The sequence below is a fragment of the Trachurus trachurus genome, assembly GCF_905171665.1.
Source record: "Trachurus trachurus genome assembly, chromosome: 18".
Lineage (NCBI taxonomy): Eukaryota > Metazoa > Chordata > Actinopteri > Carangiformes > Carangidae > Trachurus > Trachurus trachurus.
In genome coordinates, this window is record NC_139909.1 from 8,616,767 (window position 1) to 8,634,524 (window position 17,758).

Consider the following 17,758-nt stretch of genomic DNA (forward strand, 5'->3'; position numbering starts at 1 on the left):
CACATTTTTGTGATTAGTCATGGTTATCATAGATTAGCCGGGCTAACGGTTAGCTACCTGTTTAACTTTAATAACTCAGTGACTCAATAAACGCTCCATGAAAAAATATTTTCTCCAGCGGATATCTGAGTTACAACTAGACTGAGCTAACTGGAGTAGTTTCATGTCGTGTCCGACAACGGGAGGGTTTTAACAGCTGACGTCCTGGTGTTAGCTTAGCTACCGCCGTCAGCTTAGCTACCGTTAGCTGTCCCTGTCAGCTGCAGCCACTGATGCTTTCTTGACACCGTGATTCCCCCAAACTGAATAAATACAACACATAGCAACACAAAACACACACACAGAAATAGTAATGTTTCTTCAATCATTTCAGATTTGTCTAAACGGTGATAGGGCGTGAAAAAATATGATATATATAGCTAAACTCTCGTTACTATTGATCTCATTCAAATTACGTGCTGGTTTTCTACCCGGAAGTAGAATGTAAACAACAAGGCGATTCGGTCTATATAAGGTGTTTCTGTTATTTTGTCCACCAACTGGAAAAAGAGGAAGAACGAGAAGTTAAGTTTTGTTCTTACATAGGAAAAAAGGCAGCACAGTAGCTTTTTCAAACTAGACAAAGTATTTGAAGGCTATTGTCATCTGAAAGGTTGGCTACAACAAACGTTCCTTCTACAACAAATAAGGCAACATCATCGGCGTATAGTGTCATTTTTGGTTTTTCTGCCTGAAAGTCCGTCGTCATCAACCAGCTTTTATTTACCAATGAACAAGACAACGTTCACGCTACTTGTTGGTCCACATTAAGTAGGCTGGATCCCCTTACATCATTGATATCATTGGAGATTGTCTCAACTGTAGTCAACATGGTGTGAATCAGCTGTCAGGTCTTGTACAAAAGACTCAAGCCTTTTTTTTTGGTCTTGTTGAACTACAAAAAACCTGAGAGGGGCCTCTTTCAACTTACAAGTAATCCTCAACCAAAAAACAAACACATTATTCAAAGAGAAGTTTTCCTTTTAGCAAATAACTTCTGGCATTAACTTAATTAGCGACATGTGACAGTCGGTGCATGGCTAAAAAAAATGAGATTGAGGAGTGATCAAACAACAGAACTGGCTACAGGAACCAAACCAAGGAACTAACCAGCCCTTATGGACAGTGATAGTGAAGCTGTTTTTTTCCAGCAGTGGAGTGTCGAGGCTTTGAGCTTCTGACTGCAGCGACTGAGGATTTTTAAAAGTTCAAAGAAAGGCTTAGTAACTCACAGGGGATTAGATGGATTTACTCCCCAACACACAGCGACAGAGGCAAGGAAAACCCAGGAGGGGCACGTACTGTACTGTATGTACTATGTATATGTGGGTGCTCGTTAAACGGGTCAGAGGAGACAAGTGCTGAGTATCTATGACACAGAAAGAAACAGAGACTTGTTGAGAACCTTTTGTCTTTGGGTAATTTCAGATCTTCTGCTTTAAATGATTCTGCAACATTTTGAGACTTGAGAAGTGTTGAAATTCAACCTTTTCCAAGACTTTCAAGACCTGCATGAACATCACAAACCCAAGGAACACTCTCACATCCCCAGTATCTAACATCCTATTTCTAGTTTTTACAGGTACAGCCCAAACCTTTGGTATAAATAAACTACCATCTTACCTAACCAGCTATCGGAGAACTTTACATACACTTCAATATTTCTACTCCACAATTATTCCCAAATCAAGCATCTCCCATTTTTTTTCCCCACCGATAGAGTCCACTGATCCCAAAACACCCTCCAAACCCACGTCTGTCCTCCGGCCAACTGTTCACTGCAAAAACCCAAAATCTTTCCAATAATATTTGTCTTATTTCTTGTCAAAATGTCTAATTTCTAGTAAAAACAAATCTCTTTCTACGTAAAATAAGGCTCATCACCTAAAAATCAACTTGTTTTCAGATAAGTTTCACTTGTTTCACACTAATTTTCAATTGAAATAAGTAGGAAAATCTGCCAGTGAAAGGAAGTTTTTTGTGCTTGTAATAAGAAACTTGCTCCACTGTCAGATTTTTCTACTTATTTCAAGTGAAAATAAGCTTGAAAAAAGTAAGATGTGTCAAAAAACAAGCTACTTTTTAATGTGATGAGTCTTATTCACCTAGAATTAGATTTGTTTTGACTAGAAATAAGACAAATATTCTTGGTAAGATTGTTGCTTAGTTGGGTCAACTCTCCTCCAGCCAGGAGGAGCCGTCCACGTCCGGGTTGCTGAGGAGTTCGCTGGCCTGCTGGATGTTCTGCTCCAGGAAACCGTGGCAGGATAAACTATGAGCTGCTACTGCGCTGTGCAGCAGCCACAGCTGGTTATGGAGGACTTTAACCTGTGGGCAGAGATGGATGGAAAATTAAAGGGATAGTTCACTCAAAATTCAAATTTCACTCATTATCTACTCACCCTCATGTCGACTGAGCTGTGAGAATTTTCAGAGTCCTCCATATAATGGTTGTCAATGGATACCAACTTTCTTCGTCCAAAAAGACACACCAAAAAACATCCAAATACCTCCATGCTGCTCGTCTGTAATGTCCCTCTTGTATTGAAGCCCCGACATGAGAAATTGTTCCGCCAGTCAGTGCAAATCACGTGAGATTTGCACTGACACAGGCAGAGCAGTGAACCGAGACACTGGGAGCTTCCGCTACAAACAAGCTTATATAGACTTATTTAATTTTTTCCTGAACAATTTCTCATGTCGGGGCTTCAATACAAGACGGACATTACAGACGAGCACTATGGAGGTATTTGGATGTTTTTTGGTGTGTCTTTTTGGATGAAGAAAAGTGAGGCCCATTCACAACCATTATATAGACAAATACTGCTGCACGGACCCCCCCGTAACTCAGAGAAGCCACGGAGGACTCTGAAACTTCTCACAGCTCTTAGTCGACATGAGGGTGAGTAGATAATGAGTGAAATTTGAATTTTGGGTGAACTATTCACCCAGAACTCTGATCCGTCGGTTCGGTCCCTCTCACCTTGTTCTCCTCCAGCAGTTTGACCTTGACGGAGAGGTCGTCTCTGATCTTCTGGTACTTCTCCCTCTGGCTCTGGAAGTCTCTCTGGGCCACCTCCAGTTTGGGCACCGTGACCGTGTCTCGGGGTCCGAGGTTCAGCTCCTCCAGGTCGACTCGGTACGCGTCGTACTCAATCCTGATGATTGTAGGTAGTACGTATGTTTTTGATTTTCATTGGTCTGTATTTCTTTGAGGGCGAATTCACACCTGTGGTTCGTTTGCTTTGTTCTGATTTAGCAACTAAACCGATACAACTGTTGCATTCATTTTTTTTTGGGCTGTTTGTGTTCAGACGCCAACAGTTCCAAGCAGTCCGAAGATGTAAATAAATGCCATGCGCTAACAAACTCTTCTCTTATTGGTCAGAACTCTTACCTGGAAGGAGGAGGAGGTTACCCAGGAAAAATAAAAACTAGGGCTGGGACGATATGCTTTTCTCCCGATTCGATTCTTCTACGATTTTCTTGGATGGAGATTCAATTTAAATTGCGATTCTACGATATTGCCAATTCTCTCGATTTTTAGTCTGCGTTTTTAACATTTATCTGCACACAAATACTGTACTGTAATAAATTAACATACTGCATTATAAAGTAAACTTAAACCCTTTTCAAAACCTGTACTCTCTGTATGTAAAAAAAAGGCTAACAAATGCACATTGCACAATATTAAAAAAAAAAAAAAAATTTAAATAAAAAAAAAAGGAGAAAAAAAAAAAAATCGTTTTTTGAAAAAGAAATAGTCAAAGATATTGAGATATTTATGTGAATACATTTTTTCCCCACCCCTAATAAAAACCATGGAAGAGAGGTCTCAACGGGCCTGAAAATTAAAATCCGACCTGGTCTGAACCGAGGTTGAAGCCCAGACCCGACGCAATTCCAATCTTTTGTGGATATTTTTTGCCAAAATCCGACCCGAACACAGCAAAAAAACAAAAAAAACAAACAAAGAAAAGAAGCCGAATGGAGTGACCCGAACTCGGCCTGAATCGGGCCAGTCCGAACCAGTACGCCTGGCTGTTGAGAACCACTGAAGACCAACAGCGTGTTGTGTCGACCACCTCTTCAAGCGATCTCGGCCCGTTTGTTTTGTTCCGCATCCGAGCGCAATTGTTGTGTTCACATATGAACCAAACGAACCGATCCCTGTTTCGGAACAACGTCTCCAAACGAACCAGGTGTGAAAACGCCCTAAGATTCAACATTTTACGAAGTTCTTGAGTTGTTTTGGATGTCTTTAACGTTGTGTACCTACATGTCCTTGGCTTGTGTTTCTACCCACCTGGCGGCCTCGTACTGTTTGGCGTTGAGCATCGTGTCCTCGATGGTTTTGTTGACCAGGGTGTTCATGTCGGACGTGAAGGAGTTAATGGCCGTCGCCAGAGTCTCGCCGCTCTTGGACAGAAACTTCTGAGCGTCAGCGTTCACACCGAACTCCACCTGATTTACACGTTAGATGTACGTATATGAGTCTTGTGAAATTGTCTCGGTGTGGTGTCAAGAAAACTTTCCAGATCCTCCATAGAGCTTTTAATTGATGAATAAAAATGGATAACCAAACAAAAACATGTATAAACGTATAATTAGTTATGATTTGGCTGCTACTGATGACCTCATTAGGCTTATTTATTAATAGCAGTGTTAGAATTAGCATTTCATATTAACCACAGAAGGTGCACATTAGATTTGTTCTTTGTGTTTAAAACATTCAGATCTGATTAAATAAAGGTCACGTCGACTCACGTGGAGCGCCGGTGTTTTGACGCTGAGCTCGGTGAAGGCATCTGCGAGCGTCTTCTGCGTCACCGCGAACTGAGCGAGCTGACTGGCCAGCGTCTGCGCCAGCTTGGTCACGTTGTTGTAGCGCTGCCGGTCGTCCTTCAGCAGCTCCAGCCGAGGCTCCAGCTCCAGGTCGACGGTCCGAGACCCACGGCCGAGCTTCTCCGACAGCGCCTGCCTGGTGCACTGCAGAGAGACAGAGAAACAGTTACTTCTGATCCATCAAAATGAGTCACAGTGACCCAAATTGCAAAGTTGAGATTTTGGTATCAATGGAAAGATTAGTTAGTTAGTTTTCATGAAGAACATATAAGGGGTGGGAGAAAAAATCGATTCACATAAATATCGCGATATCTTTTTTGACGATTTTTAAATCGATTTTTTTTTTCAAAAATCGTTTTTTTTTTTAATTTTTTAAAAAAAAATTAGATTTTTTTTTTGAATTTTTTTTAATATTGTGCAATGTGCATTTGTTAGCCTTTTTTACATACAGAGAGTGCAGGTTTTGAAAAGGATTTAAGTTCACTTTATAATGGAGTATGTTAATTTATAGGCTCCTACAGTAGGCTACATTTGTGTGCAGATAAATGTTAAAAATGCTAAAGACTAAAAATCGAGAGAATCAGCAATATCGTAGAATCGCAATTTAAATCGAATCGCCATCCAAAAAATCGTAGAAGAATCGAATCGGGAGAAAAGCATATCGTCCCAGCCCTACAAAATATGCTTTTACTGTCAATACTATTGTTCTGCTTGGGAAAGATTTTATTTTTAAAAATCAAGGAGAGCTTAATTTGAGATACTTTATAGCATTTATTAAACATCATTATTTATTAACAAAGATATTGCCAAAAAAACAAGAAAAATAGTGCAGAGAGAAAAAGATGGGAAATCCTCGCAATAACAAAAACTTGGGATGAAGATTCAATATAGTTTATTGTTTTGTATGTTTTTGTTTTTGGGATTGTTGTTGTTTCTTTTTATGGTGGCTGTAGAGTGAATTATTTAATCTTTTATTTATTGAGTTATGATATGAATTCATGGTGCGTGTAAAATATGTAGTATGCACTTACTGATTATATGGTGGGATTAAAAAAAAAAGATTAGAAAATAAGCTTTAAAATGACACCCTAGTCAAAGTCATACTTTTGATGGTTTTCAAGATGTGGCCATTTGAATTACGATCTTTCACTCTTTTATTCCGTTCTAAAACCTGAGAAAATTGCAGTTAAAGTTTTTGCCAGTGACTCTGGCATCTGTTCCTGTACCACGTGATTACACGCACCCTATACGGTCCCTTGTTGTCATAGATGCACCATTCAATGACCCTCGGAAAGCGGAGAATCTCACAATTCCGATGCTTTTTACAGCTCGTTTCTATCATAAACGGTTCAGAAGTTGTCATGTTTTGTTGATGTTTTGTAAAACATGTGCAAGCGTTGTGTCGATGCTACGTTCGGTTTAGCATCGATGCTACGCTCTGTTAGCGTCGATGTTACCCGGTTTAGCATCTGTTTCTTTATCCGTCCCTTCTTGTCATAGAGGCACCATTCAATGACCGTCAGAAAGCGGAGAATCCCGCGATTCAGATGCAGTTCACAGCTCGTCTCTATCATGAACGCTTCAGAAGATATTTCGTGTTTTGCACCGATGCAACGCTCATCTTCAGAAGGTTAAAGTTGCAAGTCAACTTTAATCATCATTTACGTGCCTTTTCTCAATTATCTGGACTGTGTAACTTTGGGAGATTGTTTTTGAATGTCATTGCTTTGAAATTAGGGTAAAATATTTTTTTTGGATTTTCTATGGGTTTTCCACGTTATCAGCTGATTATCTAAAAATATAACGTTGCGACATCCGACTCATTTTGATAGAACGGGTCACATTTATTGATTATCTGAGCCTGGTTTGATTCCCGCTCACCTTGTACGTGGTGATGCTCCACCTGCGAACTCTCTGCAGCTTCTCGCTGGCGGCGTTCTTGCCGTTGCCTTGAACGACCACAGGGCCGCCTTCTGGTTTCTCTGGCGTCACTGGGAGGTCTGGAGGAGGAGGAGGTCAAAGGTCAACACGGACAGTATGTGAAATAAAACCACATTAGAAAACTTTTTATTTTATTTTTTTACCTTCGCTCTGCTGCGTTTCCTCGGCTGGAGAGCAGGGGGCCTCGTCGACGGTGTGGTTACAGTTACTGTTGGTTTCCTGTAAAGAAAAAGCAAAGGAAGAACATAAAGTAAGTTTGGCGTCCAATCAGCTTCAAGATGACGGGACCATTCTACAACATTTAAAGGTCCAGTTTGTAAATAGGGGGGGAAACCGTGACATCCAGCGTTCAGATTCTAGATCGCAGGGCTCATCCCTCCCGTCGGTAAAGTGACGGTGGCCTCCAAGGACAAAAATCACTGTTTACCACGACTGGGAGTATTTCAGGAGCATGGAGCGATGAGGTGAAGATCTAAACCACTTTACGATATGTCTGCTGTTTCCTCCTCCTTCTTCTTTCCTTCCTCCTTCTTTTCCTTTGGTTTATTTATGAACGTGAAACTCTTGAAACGTGTTCTCTAACTGCCTGGATTTTCCCTTCAGGCTGCCGTACAAACATGGCGGCGCAAGATGGAGACACATGTATATATAAAAGAATAATTATAAGGCTACGAAAACCAAACAGATTTCCTTTTATAGCGATTATACACTTATACAAATATATTCGTGGGTAGTTTATTCACATTTTGCCAATAAACCTTGACAATTATTACATACTGGACCTTTAAGAGTTTTTCCTCCGTCAATGTGAGGGTCAGAGGTCAGAGGATGTTGTTATGATGCCATGTAAAGCCCTTTGAGACAAACTGTTAGTAAAAATGGGCTATACAAATAAAATTGCCTTGCCTTGCCTTAATTCTTTAGACATTTGTTCCCCCTTTTTGGCCTCTTCTGCTTCTTTATTGTCTATTTTTGAATCTTTTTGGCTCAGGACTCTTATTTTGAAAAACTCAGATGTTGGACCTCTCTCTTAAGAAACTAATTTCCAGTAGTATGGAGCCATTTCCCTGACATTAAAAGTTGGCATTGAAAACAGAATTTGGCATTGTAATAAAAGTTGTATTGACACTGAAACAAGTATTGGCATTGAAAAATGTTGGAACACAGGCATAAAAAATACAATATTTTATTTGGATTTAAAAAAAATATATTATCATGTAGTTTTCAATGTCAGTCTTCAGATTTCTTCTTCATGTGGATCTTTTTTCAGTGTGTGTTTTTTTACACTGATTTTTTCCCCCAGTCTCACTGGTTTTCAGTTTCAATTTTATTTTATTTTTTTCGGTTTCAATGTTCTTTTTTTCAATGACAAGTTACTGTCAGGGTTTGGGCGTGGAGGGGAGGGTCTGAGGGGAGGGGCTAGGGACGCATGAAGAAGAAATCTGAGGACGGACATTGAAAACTACATGATAATATATATTTTTTTTAATCTAAATAAAATATTGTATTTTTTATGCCTGTGTTCCAACATTTTTCAATGCCAATACTTGTTCCAGTGTCAATACAACTTGTATTACAATGCCAAATTCTGTTTTCAATGCCAACTTTTAATGTCAGGGAAATGGCTCTATACAGTAGCAGGCGAATAAAAGGCTGAAAAATCCCACCCTCACTCTTTTTTCTTTTTTTTTTTGCCTTTCTGCCCTTGAGCAAGTAAAGTCGTCTCGTCTCCCATTATTCCAGACTGGGAGCGGAAATTTCCAGCTGCCCTCGAACGCAGCACGAGCCTCAGCTTCCTGGAAGAGCAGCATCACCGGTACCCAACACAGCACAGAGGTCAAAGGTCATGAGTCAAAGCAACCGTCCGTGACTGACAACAACTACACAACTACACACGGAGAGAGGAGAGGGATCGCCGTGGGAACCGGAGCCCACGGCGGCCAATCAGAGAACCCGGATCAAAAGGTTGCGACGTGGTTGCCACAGAGACGATGGCGCCCTGTTGTGATTGGTGGCGGCCGGGGGGGAAAAAAAGGAGGTCGGAGGTCAGTGGAGCACTCAAGACAGGAAATGGTCACCTGACGCAGATGAGAGGTAATGACACACACACACACACACACACACACACACACACACACACACACACGACTATCACAACTAAAGGTCCGACCCCGAACATGAACTTAAACCCTGATTTAAAGCTTTACTTTACCTTCAAAGTAAGAGCGTTTGAACACACACACACCTGTGGATGAATTTGACTCAAAGTTGTTGTGTCACATTGAATGGACAGCGAGGCATGTAGTGACGCAAAACCACACACACACACATAGACACACACACACACACCTTTGCTCTTTCTAAAGGTTATAGTAGCTGATGTGAGACAGGGAGGCTGCTGGTTCCTTCAATGAGCTCTTAAAGGGACGGTACAGATAAAAAAAAACTCTTTAGGTAATAAGATGTTTGTGTTAAAGTTCCTTCAAAATAAAAGTAAAAAAAAAAGAAAGAAGGAAGGAAGGATGAAGGAAAGGAAGGAAGAAAAGAAAGAAGGAAGGAAGGACGAAGGGAAGGTAGGAAGAAAAGAAAGAAGGAAGGAAGGACGAAGGGAAGGAAGGAAGAAAAGAAAAAAGGACGAAGGGAAAGAAGGAAGTAAGGAAGGACGAAGGGAAGGAAGGAAGGAAAGAAAGAGGGAAGGAAGGATGAAGGGAAAGAAGGACGGAAGGACAAAGGTAAAGAAGGAAGGACAAAGGGAAAGATGGGAGAAAAAGAGGAAGGGAGGACGAAGGGAAAGAAAGAAGGAAAGAAAGAGGGAAGGAAGGACGAAGGGAAAGAAGGAAGGAAGGAAGAACAAAGGGAAAGAAGGAAGGTCAAATGGAAAGGAGGGAGGGAACAGATTGGGTCAATAAAAGTAGATGTTTGCGTTAAAGCTCCTTCAAAATAAAGGTAGATGTTTGTATTAAAGCTCCATACAGTATAAAGGTAGATGTCCATGTGTAATGTGATTATAAGGCAGCTCTAGGTTCTATATTACTGTAATACTGTGAAAAACCAGCCGTCAGGACTTCCTGTCACTTTGTGATGTCACAACAACAGCAGCTGAGAAGAAGCTAAGAGAGGAGATGTAGTAAAAACTACACTTTCATTCTTAAAAAACCACAGATAAATTTAAAATGTTCTCGTGTCGATGAACACTCGACTGAAAACAACTTCCCATCAGCTGTTTCACCTGTTATCACCTTCTGTCCACACAGGTGAGTCAGCTGATGACATCACCGCACTGCGACCGCTCCTCGTACCTGCCCTCACTCCATCACTGTTAACCACAACAATGGTCGTCTTATCACTCACACACACACACACACACACACACACACACACACACACACACACACACACACACACACACACACACACACACACACACACACACACACAGTCTCATCCGTTTCATCCACTCGCTGTCACTGTTTATCACCACGCTTTGCTTTGCTTTTGTTGTCGTGACGACGGCTGATAACATTGTAAGGGGACGACGTTTCTCTCCTTTTATTTGACCAGGTTGCGTAACGCGTGGCTCTGTTGAATCTGTGATGAATCGGTGACACGCTCCGGAGGAAACTAACGAGTTTGTAACGACGCTCGTCAGCTTTAATCGACTGGTGTTTGCACCTGTAAACACACCTGTATGTAGAGTTATGATGTCACAAATTACCAGTGGTGGATGGTAATGGAGTAAATTTACTTGAGTACTGTACTTAACCCTCCTGTTGTCCTCCTGGGTCAAGGAAGGAAGGACGGCAGGAAGGACAAAGGGAAAGATGGGAGGAAAGAAGGAAGGAAAGATAGATTGAGGGAGGGAACAGATTGGGTCAAAAAGGAAGGAAGGAAGGGAGGGAAAACGATTGTGGAAAGAAGGAAGGGAAAAAGGAAGGACAGAAAGATGGAGGGAGGGAACAGATTTGTTCAAGGGGTGAAGAAGGACAGAAGAAGGGAGGAAAGAAGGAAGGGAAAAAGGAAGGAAGGAAAGATGGAGGGTCAATTGGATCAAAAGAGGAAGGAAGAAGAAGTAAGGATGAAGGGAAGGAAAGGAGGAAAGAAGGAAGGGAAAAAGGAAGGAAAGAAAGAGGGAGGGTCAATTGGAAGGAAGAAGAAGTAAGGACGAAGGGAGGAAGGAAGGAAGGATTGGAAAAAGGAAGGAAAGAAGGAAGGATGGAGGAAGGGAACAAATTGGGTCAATTTGACCCAGAAGGACGACAGGAGGGTTAAGTAGGCTACATATCCAGAGGATTTGTACTTTACTTGAGTATTAGATTTCTTTGGTACTTATTACTCTTACTTGAATACATTTCCAAGACAAATATTTTTTACTTTTACTCGAGTTAATTTCTAGGAAGGCTGAAAAGTACTCGTTACTTTCAGGACTGCTTTTTTTTTTCTTCTTTTTTCTAAAATCCTATTGGACACAAGCTGTGTTTGTCAAAGAAGGAAACCCTAACCCCTAAAAGCAGCACATCAGTGCAGCTGCTTTCAAAGAGTTCATTCTCAGAAACAAGAGTTAAAAGGTCCTTAAAGCAGAAGTAAGCGATCCGGTTGTTTTGGCTAATGCTGCGTTCCAGGCAGGCTTTTGAAACCGTAAATTACAGCTTCAAGTCACAACTTACGACTTTGTAGCGTTCCAGGCAACCCACTCGTGTTTTTCCGACCTGTTTTACCGGTGAAAGTCACTATAACGGCCACTCGTAACTTCCGACCGGTGAACTCGTACCAGATCGAACTGGTACGACTTCACGGTCGGAAAAACACGAGTTTCCTTGAACGCACCATAACAGTCCTCGTCCCTACGTCACCACATTCACGGCGTTCCTTGGCTGCACACACAGCCCTGCATGCCGTTCTCTCTCCTCATTGGATAAAAACTGTAGGATACGATAAATGTTTTCTCTTCGGCTCAGAGCAGAGCAGAGGGACTGAGAGACCCGTGTTTCAGTCCAAACACTCTATGAAAGTGATTGCTGTCGGAAGATATAACTATTTAAGACTTATATTAACACAAATATATCACTCACTTCTGCTTTAAATTCATTTAGAAAACATTATAGTAATTCATTGATGTGAAAAATAAGAAATTTACTCTTACTCTTACTTTTACTTAAAGTAAATTTAGAAGCATGTAGTTTTGGATACTTCAGTACCTTTAAAAGCAAGTACTTTTTTACTCTTACTTGAGTAACATGTCGACTGAGCTACTTTTACTTGTAACGGAGTAAATTTTGACCAGTAGTATTTGTACTCTACAGATTACGTTACGGTTTTTCTTTTTTTTAACGCCGTCTCACCGTGGGAGGAGTTTCTTCCTCTGCGGCGTCGGACGCCACGGTAACGTCTCCTCGCTGCTCCATCTCCTCCATCATCTTCTCCTTTTTTTACGTCTTCTTCCTTCAGAGATTAAACATAAAACATGTCAGTTCACAGATCATTACATTTACACAAAGGATAAACATTGTGTTCAGACCGTTATGTAAAATGATGTAACATGAAAATGATGTTTACATGTCTCTTTATTCACGTTTCCAGCTATTTATTTTGAGTTTAAACATGATGTAACATTTAACAATTTAAATAGTTGACACTGTTTTATTGTTTAAAGGTTTGTTTTGTATAAATCTATAGAGTTTTACTAAAAAAATAGTGGAAACAGGAAAAATATCGAACGCATCCTCTTGTTATTTGGTGGATTGTGTCTGATAAAACAGTGCATTACTGCATTATTGTGCATCGTATCACCAGATATTAACCTGATATCCAGGTTTCAAATCATTACTTTCTTAATTAATTATTGTTTACATAAAATATACAGAAAACCGATGGGAAGAAGGTAAATTATAGCTCAAACTGACACAGTCAAAATATTAAATTTTGTCTAAACGACGTCTAAAACACAAAGATATTCACTTAATTGTGATCCATGATGAGGAAAAACATCAATTCACATCTGATAAGATCGTATCGGAGAAATTTTCTTTAAAAATTCAGTGCAATTATTAGTTTGATGTTAATAATCTTGAGAAATTTGATTCATCGTCTAATTGTGGTTTTGTAAAATCAATAATACACCTGTAAACTATTATAATTCACCTGTAAGTTTATTATATCACCAGACACAGTTTAGACCAGTGTTCACACATGTTTATACACAACTTGACTCTAGAGTTCAGTTTGACCTTCGTGTGAACGGTTCAGATCAACGTGAATCGACAGCGACATCTAGTGGTTAAAACCAGGAATCACTCAAACTGAAGGAAGTTCATGATGTCGACTCGTTCTTATCGTTCTACATCGTCAGTAGCTGGATATTTTTTAGTGTTTAGTTTCAGACGACTGAGGAAGAACTTTGTAGACAACAACACACAAGAAACAGCAACACTGAAACCAGACAGAGGAGTCAGAAGGGAGGAAGGAAGGAAGGACGAAGGGAAGGAAGAAAGAAAAGAAAGAAGGAAGGAAGGAAGGATGAAGGAAGGAAGGACGAAGGGAAGGAAGGAAGAAAAGAAAGAAGGAAGGAAGGATGAAGGAAGGAAAGACGAAGGGAAGGAAGGAAGAAAAGAAAGAGGGAAGGAAGGATGAAGGGAAAGAAGGAAGGAAGGACAAAGGGAAAGAAGGAAGTAAGGAAGGACGAAGGGAAGGAAGGAAGGAAAGAAAGAGGGAAGGAAGGATGATGGGAAAGAAGGAAGGAAGGAAGGAAGGACGAAGGGAAGGAAGGAAGGAAAGAAAGAAGGAAGGACGAAGAGAAAGAAGGAAGTAAGGAAGGATGAAGGGAAAGAAGGAAGGAAAGAAAGAGGGAAGGAAGGATGATGGGAAAGAAGGAAGGAAGGAAGGAAGGACGAAGGGAAGGAAGGAAGGAAAGAAAGAAGGAAGGAAGGAAGAAAAGAAAGAAGGAAGGAAGGACGAAGGGAAGGAAGGAAGGAAAGAAAGAAGGAAGGAAGGAAGAAAAGAAAGAAGGAAGGAAGGACGAAGGGAAGGAAGGAAGGAAAGAAAGAAGGAAGGAAGGACGAAGGGAAGGAAGGAAGGACGAAGGGAAGGAGGGAAGGAAGGATGAAGGGAAAGAAGGAAGGAAGGAAGAACGAAGGGAAAGAAGGAAGGACAAAGGGAAAGATGGGAGGAAAGAGGAAAGGGAGGACGAAGGGAAGGAAAGAAAGAGGGAAGGAAGGACGAAGGGAAGGAAGGAAGACAAGAAAGAAGGAAGGAAGGACGAAGGGAAGAAAGGAAGGAAGGACGAAGGGAAGGAAGAAAGAAAAGGAAGAACGAAGGGAAGGAAAGAAGGAAAGAAAGAGGGAAGGAAGGACAAAGGGAAAGAAGAAAGAAAAGAAAGAAGGAAGGAAGGACGAAGAGACGGAAGGAAGAAAAGAAAGAGGGAAGGAAGGATGAAGGGAAGGAAGAAAGAAAAGAAAGAAGGAAGGAAGGACGAAGGGAAAGAAGGAAGTAAGGAAGGACGAAGGGAAGGAAGGAAGGAAAGAAAGAGGGAAGGAAGGATGAAGGGAAAGAAGGAAGGAAGGACAAAGGGAAAGATGAGAGAAAAAGAGGAAGGGAGGACGAAGGGAAGGAAAGAAGGAAAGAAAGAGGGAAGGAAGGATAAAGGGAAAGAAGGAAGGACAAATGGAAAGGTGGGAGGAAAGAGGAAAGGGAAAAGGAAGGAAAGATAGAAGGAGGGAGGGAACGATTGATTCAAAAAGGAAGGAAGAAGTGAGGACGAAGGGAAGGAGGGAAGGGAAAATGATAGAAAGAAAGATGGAAGGAGGGAACAGATCAAAGGTCAATTGGATCAAAAGAGGAAGGAAGAAGAAATTAGGACAAAGGGAAGGAAGGAAAGAAGGAAAGGAAAAAGGATTGTGGAAAGAAGGAAGGATGGATAATGCAGAAGAAACTAAAAATATGCTAAATGGTCATTAAAATCCATCTAACACTCAAACTGCTGCATGGATTTTCAAAATAAAAGCCCGGACAGAGTCGTCTGACTTCATACGAACCAGATTTAATTTACCAGCCTGAAGCCGAATTAAAACTGAATCAGACAAACAAGACGAAGACGCTTCAACCTTCACACCAACGATGACGCCTGCAGCCGCTACAACCAGCAACAACACGGACAATTATAACCTGGCAACATGAATAATTTACAAGTCAGGGCGAGATTGAGCCCTGTTGCATCATCAACACCATTAAATACAAACAGAGTCTCTGTAACCAGTTGTAATGATAAGGCGTTTACCAAAACTTTACCACTTTCCTGTTAAAGGTAATAAATAGTTCCTCTGAAAACTTTTTTTTTTTTTTACAGCGAGTGCAAAGTACACGCAGCTTATCTTAAGAGTGAACTTTGACGTAGCTGTAATTACAGATCCAGGGCAGGTACGACGGTCCGGTCTAGTCCCACCCAAAAAAACAAAACAAAAAAAACGCCAAAATCGCCTTTGTAAAGAAGCGGTCTGGCAGTTCAGAATAAATCTGCATTAGTTTTCAAACACATTGTCCGAACAACACAAAGGCCAAACATGAGCATCTTCTCTAAATCCAATAATCCGGGGTTCCTGGTAGAGAGCCATTACAAAAGTATGCGCGTTAGAGCTGCAACAATTAACCGATTAATCGCACAATAATCGTTTATTGAATGAATCGTCAACTATTTTGATAATCGAATAATCGGTTTGGGTAGTTTTTTTTTAAAGAAAAAAAGTGCAAAATTCTCTGATTTCAGCTTCTTAAATGTGAATATTTCTGGTTTCTTTGTTCCTTAATGACAATAAACTGAGTTTCTCTTTGGTTTGTGGACAAAACAAGACACTGACTGACATATTTCAACATTTTTTAAACATTTTATTGACCAAACAACTAATCGATTAATCGTTTAAATAATCAACAGATTAATCGATAATGAAAATAATCGATAGTTGCGGCCCTAGACGGTGTAAAAACATATATCAATACAATAAAATATCGCAATATTTAAGATTATTACATTTGTATTACGCGGCAAGAGTGTTTAGTGTTGTATATGAGCCTCCGAGTGATGGTAATTCCTTTGTTCAGATTGCAGATTGTGAGTTTTTCCATCAAAAAAAACTATTAATATAATAAAAGGCCACTGGAACATGCAACATAACATTGTTTGTCATGAAACCTGAACCAATGTTACCAATGGTCGGTAAGTACAAGTAAGGACAAAATAAAACCATTGTCCTCATGTTAAATATCGATAGTCTTTCAGGAGGATTTATTACGATATTTTAGTGTAGGCCTATCAATATTTCTCTTCCAACTCTGCTTAGATGGTACATCTCTAAACTGTTTCATAAAATGTTAAATATATTGAGATTTCTGCAGATCTGCCGAGAAAAAGACAGTGGATTTCTGCACCAAACAACACAAGTAAAGAAGAGACTTCCTGTAAATTTAGACTAGACCTTATCAATATCATCTGCACTTCTGCTTGATAACAGGAACATGAGTTTTTTTTTTTTTTTACAGAACAGGCTCAGTGAAACGTGTCATTTGAATAACAAACTATGAACCAGTGAAGAGCTGCAACAGTTTGTCCACTATTCCACAGAAAATGTCATTGATTTACAATCATTTTTGATTGATTTATAGTTTTTCAGGCACAAATCTGACAGAAATTGATAGATTTTAGTGTAAACAAGGTGAAAATGTGATGCTTTTATCAATAATGTTTGGACATTTAGTGCACTCAGGTGTTAGTTGGACATAAAACTACATAAGTCTGCTTTTATAAAGGTTTTAGTGTTCAGCTCTTATATAAGTACACCGATGTTAATGTTATTAGTGCAGCTCAACCCACAGCCTCTAAAATGGCAATAAAGTGGTTTAATTGTAGCTAAAAGAAGCAAAATCTTCGATATAAAGTGATTAAAAGGTGATTTTAGATCAATAATCGGTCGATTTCTGTGCATAAAAGATGAAAGTAAAAGGTGTTTGACGGTAGTTGAGGTGAGACCGGTTCACAACAAACACACAAAGGTGACAACACATTAAAACCGCTTCTTTCTTTTTCTTTTTTTTACCTTCACGGCGTTAAAAACAAAACTTCTTCTTCCTCCTCTTCTTTGTCTTTTAAACGTCAAACTTTTCCTCCTGTTCCCGCCTTTAACTCCTCATTTTGTTACATTTATTAAACAAACTGAACGATAGAAAAGAAGAAAGAAGGGGGGGAAAAAGTTGTGAAGCTAAAAGCTGCAGAGAAAAGTCAAACACACCCGGAACTGTTTCCTGCTGAGGGAGCGCTCCATGTGGCGGCTTGTTCACTCCGGAGGGGCGGAGCCAGGAAGCGGCTTCTCGCGGTCTCAGAGCGACGGTGAACGGAACTCCGCCCCACACGGGCGGTGCCGCGTTACAAAACAAGCGTCTCCTAATTTTCCTTAACTAAATGAAGCTTAAAATGAATACAAAATCAATTTAAAGGCGTAAAAAACACTTGAATATGTTTATTTTAGTCAGGATTTTCTTAATTTTCATGTACATAGCAAAGTATTTTTTTGATTTCAGCTTGTATATTAATTGTCTATACATTAATGTTTTTTTTTAATGGTATAAAGTAAACACGATGATTAGAAAGATTTGAACTCCTTTGACACCATTTAAAAGTGTAAAGTTTTCCTATTGTATAACATATACATATAATTGAAAGAAACTATAATTAATAAACTAGAACCTGCATTTAAGACGGTTTCAATCACTAAAATTTGATTTTGTAATTGTAAATTTCCTTTCTTCTTACAGTAACTTGAAGTTGAATCACTGGATTTTAATGACCACTTGAGGGCAGCAGACAATCTCTTTTAGAAACCTCATCCAAAAGTAAAACTCTTTTTGGGCTGTTTGTGACAACATGTAGGCTATATATGCTGCAAAAAATCAT

The 17,758-nt window shown here is 40.0% G+C and overlaps 1 protein-coding gene across 1 annotated transcript; it reads right to left on the minus strand.

The window, feature by feature from the left end:
• Positions 1-2,211: 2,211 nt before the first annotated feature.
• LOC311002123 (arfaptin-1-like) lies at positions 2,212-17,017 on the minus strand (the record flags this gene model as incomplete). Its single annotated transcript, XM_083993366.1, has 8 exons — positions 16,905-17,017; positions 12,165-12,264; positions 6,969-7,044; positions 6,766-6,884; positions 4,807-5,028; positions 4,346-4,503; positions 3,023-3,197; positions 2,212-2,367 (listed from the first exon to the last, which is right to left on the minus strand). The coding sequence occupies exons 2-8, from the start codon at positions 12,237-12,239 to the stop codon at positions 2,212-2,214; spliced, it is 981 nt and encodes a 326-aa protein (XP_083849492.1). The 5' UTR covers positions 12,240-12,264; positions 16,905-17,017.
• Positions 17,018-17,758: the final 741 nt, after the last annotated feature.